Here is an 18,844-nt window from a genome sequence, read left to right as displayed (position 1 = left end):
TCCTCGCAGCACCGCCTTGCAGCACCGTCGTCTCTCCCTCGCAAAACCACCTGCATCTGCTTGCAGCACCGCCGGCCGCCGCTTGCAGCAGCGCCGCCGGCCGTGGTCGCAGTAGCGCCACCCTCCTTTGCAGCAGCGCCGCCTCCCTTTGCAGCACCGGCGGACTGCCCTCGCGGGCGGGCGGGCGGTCCCTTTGCAGCCGTGACGACGGCCTAGCCTTGGATAATCGGCATGCGGCGCAGCGATTGGAGTGTCTCGTAGAGATTTAGACAAGGGAGAGGGAGAAGGGAACACCCGAGAGAGAGGAAAAGAGGAGGAAGACTTACGGGAGAGAAGAGATAAGAAGAGAGGAGGGCAACCGTTTTCTTTTCACCACACACGAGGCGGCCGACGCGCGTCCAGGAAAGAATAGCATCAGTTAAAATAAAATCCAAAAAAGTATAGCAATAGTTTTCCTTTTACCACCGGAAATCCCCCGTACCGATTCAGCCGAGGCCTTTTTCCCCCGAGCCAGACCCGCGACGCGATTCCATCTGTCCCGCGCTCCACCGCCGCCGCTCGCCTACCTCCCACCGCCGCTGCGCTGCCGACCAATCTTCAACCGCCGCCGCTGCCGTTGCCCCATCGCCCACCTCTCCAGGAGTCCGGCCGCCATCTCTCCTCTCCAGCTCCGATTTGCCCGACGAACCCGGCGTCCACAACCAGGCACCAGCTCGGACTTTCCCACCCTTGATCCCAGACTCACACCACTGCTCGTCCCCTTCTTCTTCCTGCTGTATTATGTATTACACGCCTGCTCAAGGCCACGTTCCTATTAACCCTGACGCGCAGGACGCCGTCTCTCTGTGTTGACCGAAAGCAGCATCGCAGGGGCACCAACGACAGGACAAGCCGGGGGCGGCGAGATCTGGCCAACAGGTAAGGCTCCTGTTTTCTTCTCCAATCCGATTTTCTGGCGCTGGGTCGTGGTACATGTCACGCGGCTGCATAATTCCGGTAGATTCGTGGTTGGGTTTTGGATTAGGCTAGTGACATAGACGAGGTTTGCAGTTCGGTTCGTCAAAGTGGCTGGAGCTTGGTGATTGGTGCTCTTGCTAATGCTCCATGTGTCATGTGTGGATTTGGACATTCATGTCAATGGTTGGGTTTTTATTGGGTTCAGTTGAGCAATGGCGAGCTGAGCTCGGCGGATTTCTGTTTCTTCTGCATCACCTGCATTATTATGGATTTCTTTCTTCTGAAGTGTTTAAGTGGTCATCTATATTCGTACATGTTGTCATGCTTAATTGCTTATCCCCTTCTTCGTCACATATAGTTGCATTTCATAGCTTACCTGCCAATTGATCATTTGCCTCAAATATATTATTGAAGGAAGCTTTGATCTTTGCCCCATTTGTCCATGTGACTTTGTTTGTTGAAATTAGGATTATGCAAGTCCAGATTACTGTTTCTTTGGAAATTCCATTTCATTCCATTTCTCTCATTTCTTATTCTTCAATTTCGTTTAGATTGAGCCACACAGGCATCATCCACAATTCCCTTTTAAGAGAAGAATCTTTCAATTTGCTTGCAAGCTTTTTATGCGATTTCTGGTTAGATATTGATATAGAGGTTATTATTAGAGTACAAATATATCCCCAGCTGCTAGTGTTTAGTGCTTACTGTAGGACACTGCCCACCTACACTAAAATGATCCTTTAGGCCCTGCTTGGAAGCCCGGTTTTGGACACAAAACCGGCGTAAAATCCGGAGCCGAAAAAATATACCTTCAAAACTTAAAATCCCGATTGGTTCGTCGTTATTGTTTTGTTTTTCGCCTGGTTTCGGTCCAATACGACGGAAATTGTTACGGACGTGTGGAGGCCTGGAATTTTTTCTCCGGAAGGTCGGGGCAGAAGGGAGGGAGAGGGGCGACCGCGGGTTGGAGGAGAAACCCGCCGCCGGCGCGAGGCGAGCCGGGATCCAGCGACTGGAGCGTGATCCAACGAGGCATCGGCAAGGGGGCTACTCGGCGGCGGCGCGAGCTTTTGGCAAGGCAGATTCCGCCCCCGCCTCCGCCCGCTTCTCCGTCGGGCGCTGTTTCAGCGACGGCAGGAAGCGGCTCCAGGCTCCAGCGACTGCGCCGCCGCTCGGACTCGTCGCTGTCTCCGCCTTCTGTACTCATCGCCGCCGAATCTCCAGTGACAAGCAAGGCAAACCTCGCCCTGATCTCTCCCCTCGCCCTGATCTCTCCCCTTCCTTCATCCCTCTCGCTTCTTGTTGCTGCCGCCTGCCATTGCTGCTTGGCTTAGTAGGATGTACGTCGATTCAACAAGATGATTCTGCAGGTAGCTCTGTAGGTGTTCCATGATTCTGTTCTGACTTCTGAGTTCCATGCATCTCGATCGGTAAATAACAAGTGCATACAAGACAGTCATCATTTCATCATCGTTCCAAATTATAGTAAGATCCGCCATCATGGATGTATTCTTAGTTAATTTCCATTTCGATTCTGATGCTGCTTTGCTCCTCCGAATCCTCCTTCCCGGCCCTCTCACTTGCTCAGATGCCTGGTGATCTCCCTTTTCTTCTCACTTCTTCTTTTCTAGCTGTGTTCTGCACCTACAGGCTACAGAGAAATACCAGGCCACCCAAACAACGATTTACAACCTGAAAGAAATGCCCTTGTATTGCAGGGTATTTTGGGGCCTAGTAAAATACCCTTGTAATGAGTTACGAGCGAGTGTATGTCCCACGCTCTGAAGCGGGGCCTTAGGTTGTGCTACAGTATATTTTATTGATGCTAGCATGACTGCCTTGTGGTTTAAATGTCTTGTGAAAGTTGTGCATGTTTCTTCTATATATCATTTTTCATTCTATACATACTATCGTACTTCAGTTAATTTGAAAGTGCACTCTTAGGATATGCTATATTTTGTGGGTGTCTGTCTCTGCGTATGGTATACCAAACCCCTATGCCTGCAATGGCTGACCATTGAGTTGGAATTGGACCCCCTTAATTAACCTTCAAACCATTCCCACCTCTAGCTTTGGTGTACTTGGTTTCAGGTACTAAGGAAAAAAAACATGTATCTTGTGTAGCTCAAGTTAATATTTGGAAAGATCATATTCGATTTTTGTGCTCAAACTGATGTTCAATATGCATTTTTTGTGGACGTACTGCTGGTTGGTCAGCTTGTCCAATTGAATTTTGAAAGTGCAAATTTGGTTTTTGTTACAAGTCTTACATCAGCCGGTTATTGCTTCATAGCAGCATGGTAAACCTGCTGAACTGATCCATTCAGAATTTCAGATATCAGGATGGATGAGGTCACACAAGCCGTTGAAAACCTGAAGAAGGAATGGAGCCAAGTAGTTACTCAGCTTGAGTTGTGTGTTGCTGCAATAGAATCCTGTGGGAAGATGGGGAAAGGGACAGAAGAAGCAAGTTCTCTTCCTAGGCTGAATGGTTCTGCACAGGATTCACTACAACTGCTCAACGCACTGCAGTGCAGGCTCGATCTTCTGGTAGAGCAGCTACCCAGTTTTGAAGAAGTGCAGTCTGGCCAGGCTACCTTAGGATCTTGGAAGGAACAGTATCAGAAGTAAGCCACTCTTACATTCCTTAACCTTCCATTAGCTCTTTTATATATAGCTTTTGTGCTGATTGATTTCGTGTTTGGAGGCTGCGTGCGAGCTTGAGGAGTGCTAACTTACAAGCGAAATCAAACATAAAAAAAGCTGCTCAAGAAGAGGTTTGTTATTTTGCTTCAGATGTTTAGTGTATGCTCCATTAATTTGATTGTTTAGCCTCAGCAGTACAATCTTGTATAAAATTTAAGGTGCTCTCACTTTCTAATTGTGCTTTCTCTAGAGGGAACTTCTTCTTGGAGGTGGAGAAGAGTCTACCATCCGGAGGCGTAATCTCCAGTAAGTTGATTTCACGAGGTCATTTTTCTTGTTAGTATGTTTCGGGATTTTAGAAGTTAGTTCCAGAATATGTTTGATGATCAATCAGTTTCACAGGAGTTCCTTGCAAGTGTACAGTTCAAAAGACAAACAAAAAGCTCTAAAGGAATAAGCCTATTTTCCCCCATCCAGGCTATTGAAAATGTCCACATAACTAAGTAGACCACTAAAACCAGGTTAATTTTCACCCATGGTGTTTTGGCTGATTGGTTTAGCGACGTAGAGGTGTTTGCCACTTTAGCAGCTTACCCCATGGATTATTATTTCTAGGGTGGCATTCAAGTCAACAGGCGGCAACAAATAAAAAAAGTATCTTTCTGCTCTTCTCTTTCCCTCTTTTGCCCTCATCCTCCATTCACTGATCCGCCTCTCATCGCCAGCTGAACCCCCACTGGTGTCTTGCTCAGTCCAACTGCAGCGAGCTATTGTAATAATATTGTGAATATTCAAGATTTAGGTCGGATTCAGCCCCAAGCACATTTTTTTTTTGTCTAGGAGAATGCATAATCGATATTTTTCTTATGAAGAATCCATATCAAGGATTTCATGTTTTTTTTAAGATGGGAGCATCAAATACTCATAATATGATGAAGAAACATGTACAAATTGAACGTGGTTAAAAAAAAGAGAAATCCAAACACTAATAACTGAAAACTAGAACATGCCAAGAAAGTATAGAAAATAACAAATTTGGAGACCGCTGCTTCGCTCGGCCGTTGGAGGTATCAACAAGCTTGGTTGCAAAGTAGTTGGGACTACACAAATGCCGTAATTCGCTGCTACGATGAGCGCATGCAAGGCTTGACAGTGAGTGTGCACTGAGCGAGACAAGCAGCTGGCATGTCACTACCAAGTCGCCATAGCAGCAGTACCTGCTGTAACACATGCTAATTCAGTGTCCATCTCACCTTCATACTCTGAACTCTGAAGGCAGTTTGGCACTTGGTGGGAATGTGGGCACTGTGCAGTAATTGAGGTAAATGAGTTCTGTCAGCAAGGGTGCCAGGCACCGAGGTGCTCACTCTCTATATGGAGAGGAGGGATAGGTAGAAGACTGGAGAGAGTTGAAGACGGGAGATGCTTTTTATTTGCTACTTCTGATTGGATAGCACCATAGTGAAATTTTGTGAGTACAAGTCACTAACCTTGGGAAAACCACCTCCACGCCAGCAAAATCACTTGGCTAAAATACTGACGGTTGTAAATTAGTTTAATTATTGTAGAAGATGATGGGGTTTAACAATGGTTCTGTTACTCTGGCGGTTAAGTAGACTTTTTCAATAGTTTGAGGGGATAATTTATTCGTAATCTAAACTATGAAATGGACAACTAAGTAGGAATTGCTGTGTTAATGTAACATTTTATATTATTTGGACAAGGGTCCCATCACCTGAAAATAAAATTACATTGCTCTAACAAGAGAAGCACCCTTTTACATTTTATTTATTTCCAATCATATAATTTGTGTTTGGACACCAACCTACTAGGACAAAGACTGGGCTGACATCTGCTGCAGAAAGTATCACTGAGAGCCTCCGTCGATCTCGGCAGTTGATGGTTCAGGTTAGCACCCTTATGTGTTTATTTGATGTGGTATACTACGGATTACTTTTCATAAGTTCAAAATAATCATTTTGTATGCATTGCCAGGAAGTGGAACGAAGTGCAAGTACCTTATCAACTTTTGGTATGTATGTTTCCTGTACATCTAGTTAAGCATACGCTTGAGTGTCTCACTTGTGATCTTTGTCCCATCTTGAAAGATGAACTCCATCTTTTGCTTCCTTTTAATTATTCATGCAACTTGTCACAATGGATATAATAAAGGCTGCTCATAGATGCATGGGTGGCTGTAGTTGAGCCTTCTGTTCTTGCGCATCTATAGTTGAGCCTTCTGCACAGATATGCTGTTATTTAATTATACTAGTTTTTTCATTATTATTAAGTACCCTGTTCTTGCGCATGAGTCAGAACTGTTCATTGCCTGTCCTGTCACTGTAAAGCTATAATGTTAAAAATTATGTAGATGAATCAACAAGTGTTCTCCGGAAGGCTGAAGGTGAATATCAAGGACACCGCAGTTTGCTAATGCGGACCCGTGGTTTGCTATCCACGATGCAACGACAAGATGTTCTTGATAGGTATGTGACTCAATCTTTCGGAGGTCAAAACTGGCTTTATTACCAAGGCGCATGATGCAGTCGGATACTCTGTTCTGGTTTTCCAATTATGATATAGACTGAAACAAATTGTTCAAGTGATATACCAACTGCTTATCCACCAGACAAGTTTCTTCATTCGCTGACTAGATCTATTTCAGGATCATCCTGACTATTGGGTTCCTCATTTTCTTCTTGGCGGTTCTTTATGTTGTCTCAAGACGCATTGGCCTGTTGACACTGCAACGGAAACTGGCTGATGCGATCAGATCAGGTTCCATATCAGCCGAAGACATTATACCTAAAGTGCAGCACGGACCTGCCCCAGCAAATCCTAATATTGCTCCTCCCATTTATGATGAACTGTGATTGATTTCCATATATCATTTGTGTGTCTAGATCTAGAAAGCAAGTTATCTGGGAGCGACAGTTCTGTGTGCTAGCTGTTGAGAATTCCTGTTTCTTAGGGGGATGTCGTCTCAATTAACAGTTTCCAATGAAGCTCATTATGGTTCACTGTCCTTCTCATGCTTCGAAAGTAATCGAGGTGTTTCTTTATATTGCTTCCATCTCAAACATGAAAGCAAATTCTGTGCATTAGAGATGCATTTGTTAAACTGTACTACTGTAGACAAACACTGAAGTTCTGTTCGAATATATGTCATCGATGGGTGCTAGTTCTTCCTTCTGGAAGAACAGATGCTATGTAAAACCTCAAGTTCATCAGTTGAGTAGAGCCGTGATGGGCGCACATGTAATTTCAGACTGATTTACAGAATACATAGGGAGGTCCGCGCAGATTAACCTACTCCCTTGCTAGTAACGAGCTCGAGTGAACTCATATGAGCTGAGCTCTCCTCAGTACACGAAGGCTGAGATTGTTTATGTTCTGGGGGGTACAAGATGTATTCGCCCCTGCCCCAGAGGGTACTACGAACTATCTCCCCGATATGCGACACCTGTTGGGCGTATAAGGGAAATTGGAGACTCAAAATCAAAATTTAGAACATAGCTCCCGAAAAAAGTCAATTAAGTAGGTGTATGTGTTCAGTATCTGTTGATAACCAAAGCTTAATGTGCCTGCTCTTTTATGCTTATAAATGAACACTAGATCTCCTGCAATCCTTCAAAAGAAAGTCAATTAAAATATTTATTGTTATTTGTATTGTATTATACTCCTAGTACAATTTTCTCAAGGAATTAATCTAGCCATCTTGAAACTTAAAAGTAACCTATATTTTTGCCGAAATATGCCATCCTTCAAGGAGCAATCATCTTATCTTGTGTGGGCCACGGCAGCTGATTAGGCTAAGGCAGAACTAAATCGTAGAAATAACATCATTCTCAGATTTAGTATATACTAAGTCTGTACAAAATCGAGTATGTTAGGCCGTCCTTCAAATAGCACTCCACAACACATCATTCTCAAGTGCTATGTGATGTACTAGTATTTTTACTGTAGAACGCAAGCAGGACTCCAATAACTTTAATTTAAAAAAAACTTCTCTAAGCTGATGTAATGGTCACCGATATAGTACAGCTCAATTCTATATGCAATAATAGCGTTGGGGAAATAATATGGTCGTATAAGAAAATTCAAACTATCAACCGGCCACATATTTCCCTTTGTAATGAAATTTTTTGGAGTAATTTCAACTCCACATACAACTCATTAGTATCAATATCAGTGTTCTTCACTCCTTAATGCAGACTACAGACAACTGCAAGAAGACGTAAACAATCCCAGTTCAGACTTGAATCTCTTTCTCTTTCCTGCGAGCTCTCGAGATTTCTGTTCTCTTCCTCCCGCTGCCCTCGCACCCCCCTCTACCTCTCTTCTCCGATGGCTCTGCCGGCCGGAGCATGTTGGGAGTGGGAGCTACCTGAAGGGGAACACATAGGCTACTCTAGCGCAATTTCAAAAATTTGTACATCGTTTACCAAGAATAACCGCAAGATGTTGACCATGGGATTACCACTAGACATACAGACTAGCGGAAGCAGAGTTAGTGAAGCGCGTCGCAGTGGAAGTAGTCACGCTTTCCTTTCCTCTCTGCCTCACGGAAGTACATGAATGTCCCAGCATCGCATGTGCAATGTCTCGAAGGTATCCACAGGCAATTCAAATCGAGCGTGCTAGTGCTTGGCGAGTCAGAATGTTCTCAGTGTTTTGTGGTGGCATTGTCCCTCGGACGCGAGGCGGGTCAACTAGTAAAAGTATCACCTCAAAAGATATAGCGGAGTGGAGGGCTCATGGCCCGTCATGGGCCAAGGCGACTTGGCTGGGCATCTTGCCTAAGGTGCCCAGTTAGTCTCTAGTTAAGTAGTCATGCATTACAATAGTACCCCTAATCCTTTGCATGGCAGTTGCATTCAAGTATTGTCATTTGATACAACTAGTTCTGGCTATGGTGTATAAATTACTTATGACCACTTCGAAAGATGTTATGCTAACCATAGATTTTACATTGATACAAATTGCAGATAAACTTTGAGCTATGAAATTAAAATACTCAACAACATGCAGCTCAACAGCAACTTTCACCATGAAATATCTTTAATTAGTATTTTAATATGTTATGCCACCTATTCAATCTCAAAATTATGCTCGTTTTGATAAAATTGCCAATTTTCTAAACTGGCAAAAGATGTTTGTAAAATCAAAATAACAAACTAATTAGAATATATGGTGCTAAATTTGTTTTAGTTCAAATTTGAACTAAAATGGCGACAAGAATTATGTGACGGAGGGAGTACCTGTTAGTCCCAGAAATGGCAACTCAACAAGACGATAGCAATCATGTTTGAATGATGCAATTTAATCAGAGTTACGGCTAAGACTTTGGGATTATTGGCAAGCTGAAATTTGAGTCCGTAACAAATGGACAACAAGTAAGGCTTTATTTTATTTTTTTGCGGATAACAGGTAAGGTTATTTGGCCTATTTGGTCAAATACCTAACGAAAAATTACGATTTTCCTTTCATTAAGGTACGAGGGCTTCTTGTTCCACAAGAACGAAAGCACCTTTGCTATCTACATAGTTTTAAATGATAGACTATTAGGAAAACCCCCCTCCCAGAAAGAGAAGAAACATAGAAAGGAATAGATATAAAATACCAGAGTGATATGGGGATTCCCCAGATCCTCATTCTCAAAATCGATATTAGCGCAGTAGCCATCCCGTGATGACAATGCCATGGACTTTGCATCAGAAGACCTGCCAAAATAATGAAACAATGATTTTCCAGTTCCATTAGGAATTCCAAGTAAGAAAAGTTCCTCCGTACCCAATATTGACTGGACAAGGCTCTAGGAGTAAAACCATCGTAGAACTCACCATCAATATCTGTAATTGTGGCATAATGTAGACCAGCATGTATTAGAATTGGAGCGAAACTTTCAGTGTCATAGACATACAGAGAGATCACCGTACCAACAGCACAAACAGCTATGTAAGCTTGAACAAACTTCCGGCAGCATTGGTTTACTACGGAAGGGAAGTACACATTATCAATATGCCTGTGATATGCTGATATACTAAGAAAGAAAAAGGCAGCCACTCTCCCAATTTCACACTGGTTCATACCATCTATTATATTTGACCGCAAAATCATTACAAAATCAGAGAAGTTAGCAAAATCTCACAAACATCGTGTGTCAAGAACGTAACACACATAACTCACAGAAGCAGAACACTGCATATTATTATCACCAGTTCAGGATTTCAGAGTACTTAGCTCGCAGATGATAAGTTTATGACCCAAAGAAACATTGCATCGAACGACAGGAATTAAGGCATAAGCATCCGCATATGCAAAGATACAGACTCATGACATTAACACCCAGTACAGAGGTGGCACGGCTCTCAAAGGGTCGGATCCGGTGACGCTTATTTCTTGCCATCGCTGGCCTTATTCTTGTTGTCCGTCGAGGTCCCGCCGGCGCTACCAGAAGCCTGCGCCGCCTTCTTGGCGGCCTTCTCCTCCAGCGCCTTCTTGTCCCTGCGGCAACGAAAGATCCACGGACAGGATCGGGACCAGTTAGAGCAATCATCCCAAGATTCAACCGTCGTGGATCAGATCAGAAATCGCGGAGAAAACAAAACGCACCTCTCGCGGCGTTGCTCCGGCGTGAGGCCGTCCCCACTGTTCTTGGAGTTGGGCTTCCGCGCCGCCGCGCGCTCGCGATCGCGGTCCCTCTGGTTGCCGCGTGCGACCCCGTCCACAAGGTCAAGGAGGAAACAGAGCAAGAAGAAGGAATCACCAAGAAACCAAGCAAAAATAATAATAATCTAACAATTCAGAGGCAGGATAAGAGAAGAAGCGTATAGATCTAATTGACATTGAAAAGGATATGAGTCATCTTGCTGCCTCCTTGCCTCCTTGCCCTGGCTTCCGACGGAGAAACCTCTGCGTCGACACCAAGAACTCTATCTGTCTGTTCCTTTTTTGTATGCAGCAGATGATGGCGGAGGGAAGGTCGGGGCAGGAGGCGGCGGTGGGGACTTTTATTTTTGCGCTAAGGGATCGATTCTTTTTTCCTAGGGGACGGAATCGATTCTCTAGTTCTCTGTATACGTCCCGGAGACTCAACCGTGGGCCGGAGACTGCGTTGTTTCTACACTTGGGCCAGGCCATCGAGGGCCTCGAGGCTGCAGTGGGGTTTCTCGATTTGGGTATTTTTCATCCTTCTAATTTTCCTTGTTTCATGTTCTACTTTATTTTTATCTTCTCCTTTTTTTTTTCATTTTTTCATTTTTCTTTACTTCATTTCGTATTTATATTTTATATTTCATCTGAAAAAGTTTTCGTTATTATTGAAAAGATGTTCATAATGTATGTTTTCTTCACCAAAAAGAGCAGGTCTGGTTACAAACTTACAATGGTGAAGTTTATTGGTTTGATGAAAAAAGATTAACACCAGTAAGTTTATCATGCTCTTACAAGTTGGCGTTGAGTATTTTCTAAACATGTGAACATTTTATTCATCGATGTGGAGCATATTTTGACAAAAGTTTTAAATTTTGAACATTTTTGTTGTTTGTCGAAACAATTTTCATTAGCTCTATGAACAATTTTTGTGATATATATAAACGTCTTTGACACAATATGGTGGGACTCCATGTTGCCGCGGTGAGCCAAAGGAGGAAAGGGACATGCGGAGGAGGAGAAAGACTTATAGATGATGTGGGATTTCTAGCTTAAAAGAGATGTGGAGAAGGTCAGAAGGAAGTAATAACATAAATGAGTTTTTATTCGCGGAAGAAACGAGAGCAAATCCTAGACCAATAACTATAATGGCTTTGCCACGTCTAAGTCGCTTGATTTTTTAGTTAGGGATCAATGGATTTGCTAAGTCGCCGTACCTAGCTTGTACTTCATCATTCAGAACGAATGATGGAGGAGAAGGGGGAGTAGGAATGGTTTCCAGATACTATTCCGACTACTCTGGTAAGGCATACCCAACACCCGGACATAAAACAATTATGAATATCACTAAGAACGAGTGGAAATGCCCGTGCGCGCCATGGGCCAACACAAAATGGTCGTCACTTGTATACACTATCTAAGGATTCTAATCTTTTCGGCCCAAATCATATAAATCTAACACACTAAAAATATGAAGGACGTGAGTACATGTATATAAATACACAAGGTGTGCCTCATACAACAGATGCAAAAGATACTTATTGATTGGGAAATCGAATCAGGTTGGGCTGACTCAGATTGGCCAAATCTCTTCCTCATATTCCTCCTCTTATGGTTTTATTATATTCTAATTGTAATCTCCCTTTCCTCTTTGTCTTCCCTGACCATGAACTAATTGCAAGAACTAAATGAAACAAGATCAGAAACATGAACATTTGGAAGAAAGATCTGAACCATGAACGAAAAGTAACAAGATATGTCATAGAAAAATGCAAGAACAAATATCTGGAAAGAACAAACAACCAAAACAGAATCTCAGAAAAAAGGAAAAAAATCTCCATCGCCCTATGTCCTAATAGAGGCTGAGTTCATTGATTTGTTGAATCAAGGAATGAATCTGAATGAGGAGCTCACGAGAGGTGAAGCACAAGGCAGTGGATTGTTCTGTCCTCACTGACCCCACATCTCCTTGTCTCTGCCTGGATCTCGATGGACTGCGCCTCGTTAGCTGCAGTGCTTCGCCTCTAGAGACAGGGCAACTGGGGCACGCCGTGGTCGGGGAAGAGGGAATGGGGCATGGTCATGGAAGAGGGGCGACGCTCTGATTCTGCCGATCTCGTCACGGTGCACGTAGCCAACGCAAAGAAGGCCAAGGCCATGTGCGGCTGCAGCGAGCTCGCGAGGGGCGCCGCCGCTTCATGCGGCGCCTCTTCTGCTGTTGCTGCCTCGGCGGCCATGGTTGACTTTCGCGTGCGTGAGCGACTTCAGAGACACGTCGCCTCGTCGCCTCTCTCTCATCTCCACGGCTCGTCCACCTCATCTTCCTCGATGGACTGGCTCATCGACTCTCTCTCAGACCGTTTATTATCCATCGCGGCGGCGGATCCAGTCTCCATGACGGCGTGCGCAGGGGAGGAGCGCGGCGGCGACGGGCCATCCATAGATCTTTGCCGGCAGAGACGGCGCTCGCAGAGGAGGAGGGCGGCTGTGGCGTGCAGAACGAGACGCGAGGCTTGCGGCGGAGGAGGGAGAAGCAGCGGTCGGAGGAGGCGGCGAGCGCTGGTCAGGAAGACAAGAGAGAGGTTTTCTTTTTTTTTACACGAAGGGAGGAGGGTTCGCATCAGGACGTACAGGAGGGGGCGCGGTGGCATACTCATGTAAATTTAATGAAATTGACGTACGGCGCCCGTGGCAATCACCACCAACTCAAATTTAATATATAGTAATAGATAATTATTTCTTAGTCCACAAAGAAATAGTCCCTCCGAACAAATTAACTTGGGAGTGAAATTTTGGTCAAGAGCGTCACAACTAAACAGTGAGAGAGGTCCTTCTATGCCTCAAAGGCCACCTGGAATATCGGGCAATTTCAATGTTTCTACACACACTCCCTACGTTCCATGATATAACGCACACACATTTCGAGGTTTTGCTTTGACCATCAGTTTGACCAACAAAATGTGAATTATGTATTATAAAAGTTATAAGATTGGAAACTTCTTCGAGATAGTGGTATAATTTTTATAACATGTACTCTTTGTGTCCACAAATAAGTGTACTTTTAGGTTTGTCGTAAGTCAAACTTTTCTAGATTTGATCGACTTTGTTGAAAAAAGTAGCAACACGTATGACATCAAATCGGTATATTATGAAACTACATTTCAAAACGGATCTAATGATACTGATTTAGTGTCATATAAATGCTGCTACATTTTTCAATAAAATCGATCAAACTTTGATATCTTTGACTTAGGACAAACCTAGAAGCACACTTATTTCTGGACGGAGTGAGTAATTCACATTTTGTTGGTGTAATTAATGGTTAAAGTTAGACCTCGAAATGCGTGGGCATGTTATATTATGGAAGGGAGGGAATACTGCTAAGATACGCTTAGGGCTTTACCAAAAGAGCTGCTGGTGCAGATGGTCTAAGACTCTAATCGACCAAATCCCCTCTGTTACTTGGTGCTCAATTCACGTGGACCTTTGTTAAAGTTTGACTACGTTTTTTCTACAAAATATCCCTTAATTACTACTCTAAGAGCAACTCCACTCGGCCCCCCTAAAGCTCCCCCCAAACGCCAAATGGGAGCGCCGGCGCCTGAAAACCCACACCCAGCCCCCCAATTTTAAAATTTAGCCGGCGCGGCCCAAGATTTTAGCCGGCGCCCCCAGGCCGCAACCAACTCTGGGAGGGGGGGGGGGGTGATCGGGGGCGTCGGCTGAAGCCAAAAGGCAATGCAGGCCACACCTGTCGGCGAGATAATACAAATTTTTGCTAGCTTCCCCTTTTGCCTCCACTCCCCCCCCCCCCCCCCGCCTGGGCGGCCAGTCCCGCCATCCCCCCCCCTTCTTGCCGCCCGCTATGAACGGGAGAGGAATGCCAAGGAAAGGTATGCAGCGCCTCGTTCCACCAAAGCGCCTCGCCGACACCGCTGCTGCTCCAAAAAAACCATGGCGCCGAAGAGGTATGCAACGCCTCGTTCCACGCTGGCCAGCGACACAGTGGCGAAGAAACCCAACGAGAAGGAGCGGCCGCCTGAGATGAGCAACGCCGACTGGGCGGCGGATTATACCTGCCGCAGCATCGAGAACGCCTCCCGCCGTGAACGGGAGAGGAAGGCCAAGGAGAGAAACGCTGACCTGGGCCAGCAGATGGAGCCGCAAAGGGTCACGGCCTCGACGCAGATGGCGGGGCACAAGGCCGGCATTCCTGTGCTGCGACCACCCTCCGGTCAGCACTGGAGCAGTAGCAGCCAAGGGAGCTCTTCATCGTCGCCGTCGCCGTCAGGCATATCGCCGGTGTTGCTCCATATGCCCCATGACAACCATAGAAATGCCACGCCGTCCCTCTCGCGGTTCTCGCCGGACTACCCCGACACCGATCCCCTCGTCGGCTTCAACCCCAACACCTTCGCTGCGGATCCCCTCGGCGGTTTCAACCCCAACGCCTTCGCCTCACCTCCTCTGCGGCGGGGACCTCTTTTCTACGGCGGTTCCTTGTCGTCCGCCTCCTTCCGACAGTTCCTCACTGGCTGCAGCCAGCCCGCGGGAAACCCGTTCGGCGGAATGTTGCAAGGCGACTCAATCATGGCCGACATGATCAACGACGGCTTCCAGCACGCCCACTACACATACATCCAAGAAGAAGAGCCTTACGTCGCCGAGGACACCGAAGAGCGAGAAGAATGGGCCGATGGGATAGAGGAGCCCGTCGTCGCCGAGTCGAGGGGGAAGACGACGTATGATGAGCGCCGTGTCATCGATCGAGAGTTCGCGTCGGTGACCCACGTTCGCAACGAGTCCGGCTTGTCGCACCGATGGCAAATGATCCAACACGTGCAACAAGTGGCATGGCATTCAAGAAGAGGTGCGCCGGCGACCCGCAAGCGGCAGCAGCGCCCACGATCAGGTAAGCCGGCGCCTTTTTTGAGCTTTTTGTCGCCGATTTTACATTTGACACCCGGTCTTGTAGATGGTCGCCATGTTCACCGCCTTCCGAGACGACAACGACGGCGCCGATATCAAGTTCATCCACGTCTTCGCAAGAATTGATATGTGCGACAAGTGGACGGAGACGCGGAATGACCTCACCAAGTCCGGCACCTACAACCCGAAAGCCGCTCCACTGGCGACAATGGAAGGCCGGCCCATAGGCCACAAGAAGGCAAAGGCAATGAGGGATGCCGCGCCGGCCATGGAGCGCTCGTACACATGCATTGAGAAGTGCATGTCCGCCGCTGCCACACAAGCCGCGAAGAGGGACGAGCTCGTTGCCAAGAGGGAGACGGTCGCGGCGTCACGGTGGGCGACGGTGATCAAGAAGCAAGATGACAAGCTCGAGATCCTCAAGCTGAATGCCACGGCGAAAAAGAGGTGGGAGGACTTGTTGATCTTTACGTGCGACACCACCGGCATGGACACCGAGGTGAAGGCGTGGTACGACGGCCATCGCAGGCTCATTTTAGCCGAAGCGAGAGCGCTGGCGTCGGCGCCCGCCACAACAGTAACGGCCACCTCTACTCCATCGGTGCCATCACCGCCCGAAACAGCAACTCCGACCACTCTACACCACCGGCGGGCTCGGAAGTGCCATCAGCGCCGGCGGAAGACGAAGGGGCCGAGTGATTTCATTTTTATTTAAGTTTGATGTTATTTTGATCGCCGAAACTTTTGATGAACTTGGGCGATTTGGTGATTTGGCCCGGCCTGTGAAATGGCGGCAAAACTTTGTTTGAATTGTATTTTTTTGAGGGCCGACGTTTGGGGAGGTGCGGCTGGGTCTTAAACGAAGAGGGTGCGCTGGCGTCCCCCCAAATGACCTAGCACCAGACGCGAAATGGGGGCCGAGTGGAGTTGCTCTAACCGAGTAGTAAGTATTACGAGCATAGACAAAGTTGATAGGTGCACGGCATGGGGTGAAAATGTTCCAACATGGGTTACGTGATGCGTGCATAATAAGGTGCCATTCAGGTGAAGCCATGGTAGTATATACGAGCGCGGTTGGCATGCATAATTGCGTGGCCCCATGCATGTACGTTGTTAAGAGCAAAAGGTCACGCACCCACCTTTGCTTTTAGCACCGGAGCCAATGGCATATCAGATCCTTGTTCATAGGCCAAGACAAGAATCGTACGGCTGCCGTGACCTGGCTGGCTGGCTGGCTAGCCATATAAAGACGGCAAACCAATAGTGTACGTGTCGGTGTACGTATATATACTCTTGCGGCAGAATAAAGTTCTGTGCGGTTTGAGGGATAAATCGATCTGCTGGGCAGTACTTAGATCTGAATAAAGATCTGCTGGGAAGGAATATAACCTGCTTCCTCGGATGCTAAATGTTGTCGAAACGTTAGATGTATCTATACGTTTTTTTAAAATAGATACATTTATATTTAGACAATTTTTAGTCAAGAATTTAAAATCAGAGAAAATAATATATGAACTCCATTAATCGGCGATACATAGATATTATCACAAATTGTGAGCATACAAAAAAGTCCTAGCTAGAGTACAAATTTACCGGAAACTAAAACTGAGATTAGTGAAAAAGGCCATCATCATCAGTGTTTAATTTAATAAATAGCCGAAACGGAGATCTCCATGTTGAAACACTTGATACACGTCTAATTACGGCCAATTAATTAAGCATGCAAATTACCGTTCCGTTCGTGTACATCGCCGCCGCCACGCCACCCACGCGTTCACGCATGATATCTGCACAACCACACGATCCACACCTCCGTACAACGCACGGCTCGGATGCAAATCAAATCAAGGTAGAGCTCGGCTAATTAGCGACCTACGGCAGCGACGCCGGCTAGTAGTACTCCGGAGTGGCGACGGAGGGGTGCTGCATCCGGAGCTGCTCGTAGAACCTCCGGATGAAGTCCTCGGCCTCCGCGTTCACGCGCTCGTTGCCGCTGCCGGCGCCGTCCTCGGGCACGACGGGGAACGGCGAGTCGGTGACCCGCAGCGGCCGGACCCCGGCGGGGCTGCGGCCCAGGATCCACGCCACCATGGGCGACGGGGTCGCCGCCGCCGACACCCCGCCGGCCACCGCCGCTGGCGTGGCCCTGCCGGACTCCACGTCGGCGCTCATCATCTCGAACGCCCGCGCCACGGCGGCCGCGTCCAGGCCCCCGTACTCCCTGCCGCCGCGGGCCCCCGCGCCGCCACGGCCCTTGAAGTTGAAGGGGAAGAGCCCGCCGTAGTGCTGCGGGAAGGACGGCGTGGTTGTGCAGCTGAACTCCACCTCCCGCGGCCGCCATGCGAGAGCGGAGGAGGAAGAAGAGGACGAGGCGATGTGGCCGCGGAGGGCCCGGCCGGCGAGCTTGCCCCGGCCCAGCAGGAGGTGGAGGTCCATCATCAGGCGCTTGCGGCCCAGCCCGCGCCGGAGCATGTGGCACACGGCCAGCACCACATGCCACAGCCGCCGCGCCAGCCCCGGCTCCATGGGCCGCCGCGCCGGCGTCCGAGCCAGATCCATCAATGTATTATCCTTACTACGTACTGAGGAATTCTAAGCTAGCCGTGTTATAGGGGTCTTCATATGAAACCAATGAGAACAAAGAAATTAAGCAGACACCTGAGAGGCTGAGGGAGACGGATATGGATGGGGGAGTGAAATGTTATTACTGAATTTTTGTGTTTGTCTGATGTTTGGCTTAGGGGATGAGCTTATCTGTAGGTGTACTGCTATCTGATGGAATGGGCAGTCTGGGGGAGCAGAGGGGAGGAGGTATTTAAGGGAAGAGGAAAGCTTCAAGGGCTCCACACAAACACACAACTTAATATGGAAGCAAGGGTTGTTATATAGCACCATATTTATCCATTGTTTGTTTCAGCTTGACATTGGCTTGACGTCTTGAGGATGCTGTTGCTAGCTCATGTTCATACTCCATATTTGTTCCAGACGCTCTCGACAAGGAATACTAACGTGCAAGTGGATAGCTTATGGTTAGAGGCTAAGTTTCACGGTGTGTGTGTTATATTACTTGTTGATCTTACCCTGAAGTTTGGTTGCAGTTAATGACAGCAACCTCTGCCAAAAGGAGGTTAACATAAGTCAAATGTTGGAGCAGTTAGCTTCCAAAGCTTCGTCCTTGCATCGTCAAGTCTTCAAAATATGACTTTTTTTTGGAGAATATGAATGCACTTACTTTTGCAAGAGAAAATGTAGATTGAGAGGACAATGGCGGCGGCTGGAAAAGATCGACAAAGAATAGCTGAGGTCAAATGACGTTGTACGGAGCAGAAAATATGTGTTGTTCCAGTCTTCCAGACGGTTTTTTAGATGATCCTTCCAGGCGTTTTGAAATTCAGTTGCCAGTGGATCTATCTTTTTCTAAAAATGTCGTAAATTTCTTGGAGAGATTTTACTACCGATTCGAGAATTGAGGGATACAGTTTTCTCCAATCGAAGGCTGAAGGACAAAACATAACGTCGATGAAACATAATTTCTATAATTAACATGCACCTAGTGTGCAATTAATCTAGATGGGTAATAAAGAGAGTCTAACGACAAATTGAAGTTATCATGGAACTAAGCAAACTCGTGTGAACTCTACAAAAGTAGGATACATTC

General features: G+C 46.8%; 2 protein-coding genes and 1 long non-coding RNA gene across 6 annotated transcripts; 1 reads left to right on the top strand and 2 right to left on the bottom strand.

Annotated features, from left to right (window-relative positions):
* The first annotated feature begins 508 nt into the window (after positions 1-508).
* Positions 509-6,865, top strand: LOC100825105. Of its 4 annotated transcripts, none has more exons than XM_014899259.2 (9): positions 520-705; positions 832-918; positions 3,285-3,584; positions 3,665-3,734; positions 3,854-3,909; positions 5,436-5,511; positions 5,599-5,635; positions 5,975-6,089; positions 6,269-6,833. In XM_014899259.2, exons 3-9 carry the CDS (start codon positions 3,301-3,303, stop codon positions 6,474-6,476), a joined length of 846 nt encoding a protein of 281 aa, XP_014754745.1. In that variant the 5' UTR covers positions 520-705; positions 832-918; positions 3,285-3,300; the 3' UTR covers positions 6,477-6,833. The 4 variants fall into 4 exon arrangements, with proteins under 4 accessions (XP_003568760.1, XP_014754745.1, XP_014754742.1 ...); XM_014899256.2 differs by having other exon boundaries at positions 577-705; positions 3,293-3,584; XM_003568712.4 differs by having other exon boundaries at positions 509-918; positions 3,293-3,584.
* Positions 6,866-7,698: 833 nt separating this feature from the next.
* LOC112270816 lies at positions 7,699-10,003 on the bottom strand. Its single transcript, XR_002963231.1, has 2 exons — positions 9,397-10,003; positions 7,699-9,326 (listed from the first exon to the last, which is right to left on the bottom strand). It is a non-coding gene; the product is annotated as an uncharacterized LOC112270816 (long non-coding RNA).
* Positions 10,004-16,697: 6,694 nt separating this feature from the next.
* Positions 16,698-18,162, bottom strand: LOC100838777. Its single transcript, XM_010233311.3, has one exon. The coding sequence runs from the start codon at positions 17,743-17,745 to the stop codon at positions 17,077-17,079; it is 669 nt and encodes a 222-aa protein (XP_010231613.1). The 5' UTR covers positions 17,746-18,162; the 3' UTR covers positions 16,698-17,076.
* Between the last annotated feature and the right edge of the window lie 682 nt (positions 18,163-18,844).

The sequence above is a fragment of the Brachypodium distachyon genome, chromosome 2 (genome assembly GCF_000005505.3).
Source record: "Brachypodium distachyon strain Bd21 chromosome 2, Brachypodium_distachyon_v3.0, whole genome shotgun sequence".
NCBI classification, from domain to species: domain Eukaryota; kingdom Viridiplantae; phylum Streptophyta; class Magnoliopsida; order Poales; family Poaceae; genus Brachypodium; species Brachypodium distachyon.
This window is presented reverse-complemented; position numbering and strand designations above follow the sequence as displayed.

Coding starts and splice junctions, on each gene's coding strand:
- LOC100838777 (XM_010233311.3), bottom strand. CDS start 17,745: ATGGATCTGGCTCGGACGCCGGCGCGGCGGCCCATGGAGCCGGGGCTG.
- LOC100825105 (XM_014899257.2), top strand. CDS start 3,301: ATGGATGAGGTCACACAAGCCGTTGAAAACCTGAAGAAGGAATGGAGC. Junction 3,735..3,853: donor AAAAAGCTGCTCAAGAAGAG/GTTTGTTATTTT, acceptor TGCTTTCTCTAG/AGGGAACTTCTTCTTGGAGG. Junction 5,636..5,974: donor AAGTACCTTATCAACTTTTG/GTATGTATGTTT, acceptor AAAATTATGTAG/ATGAATCAACAAGTGTTCTC.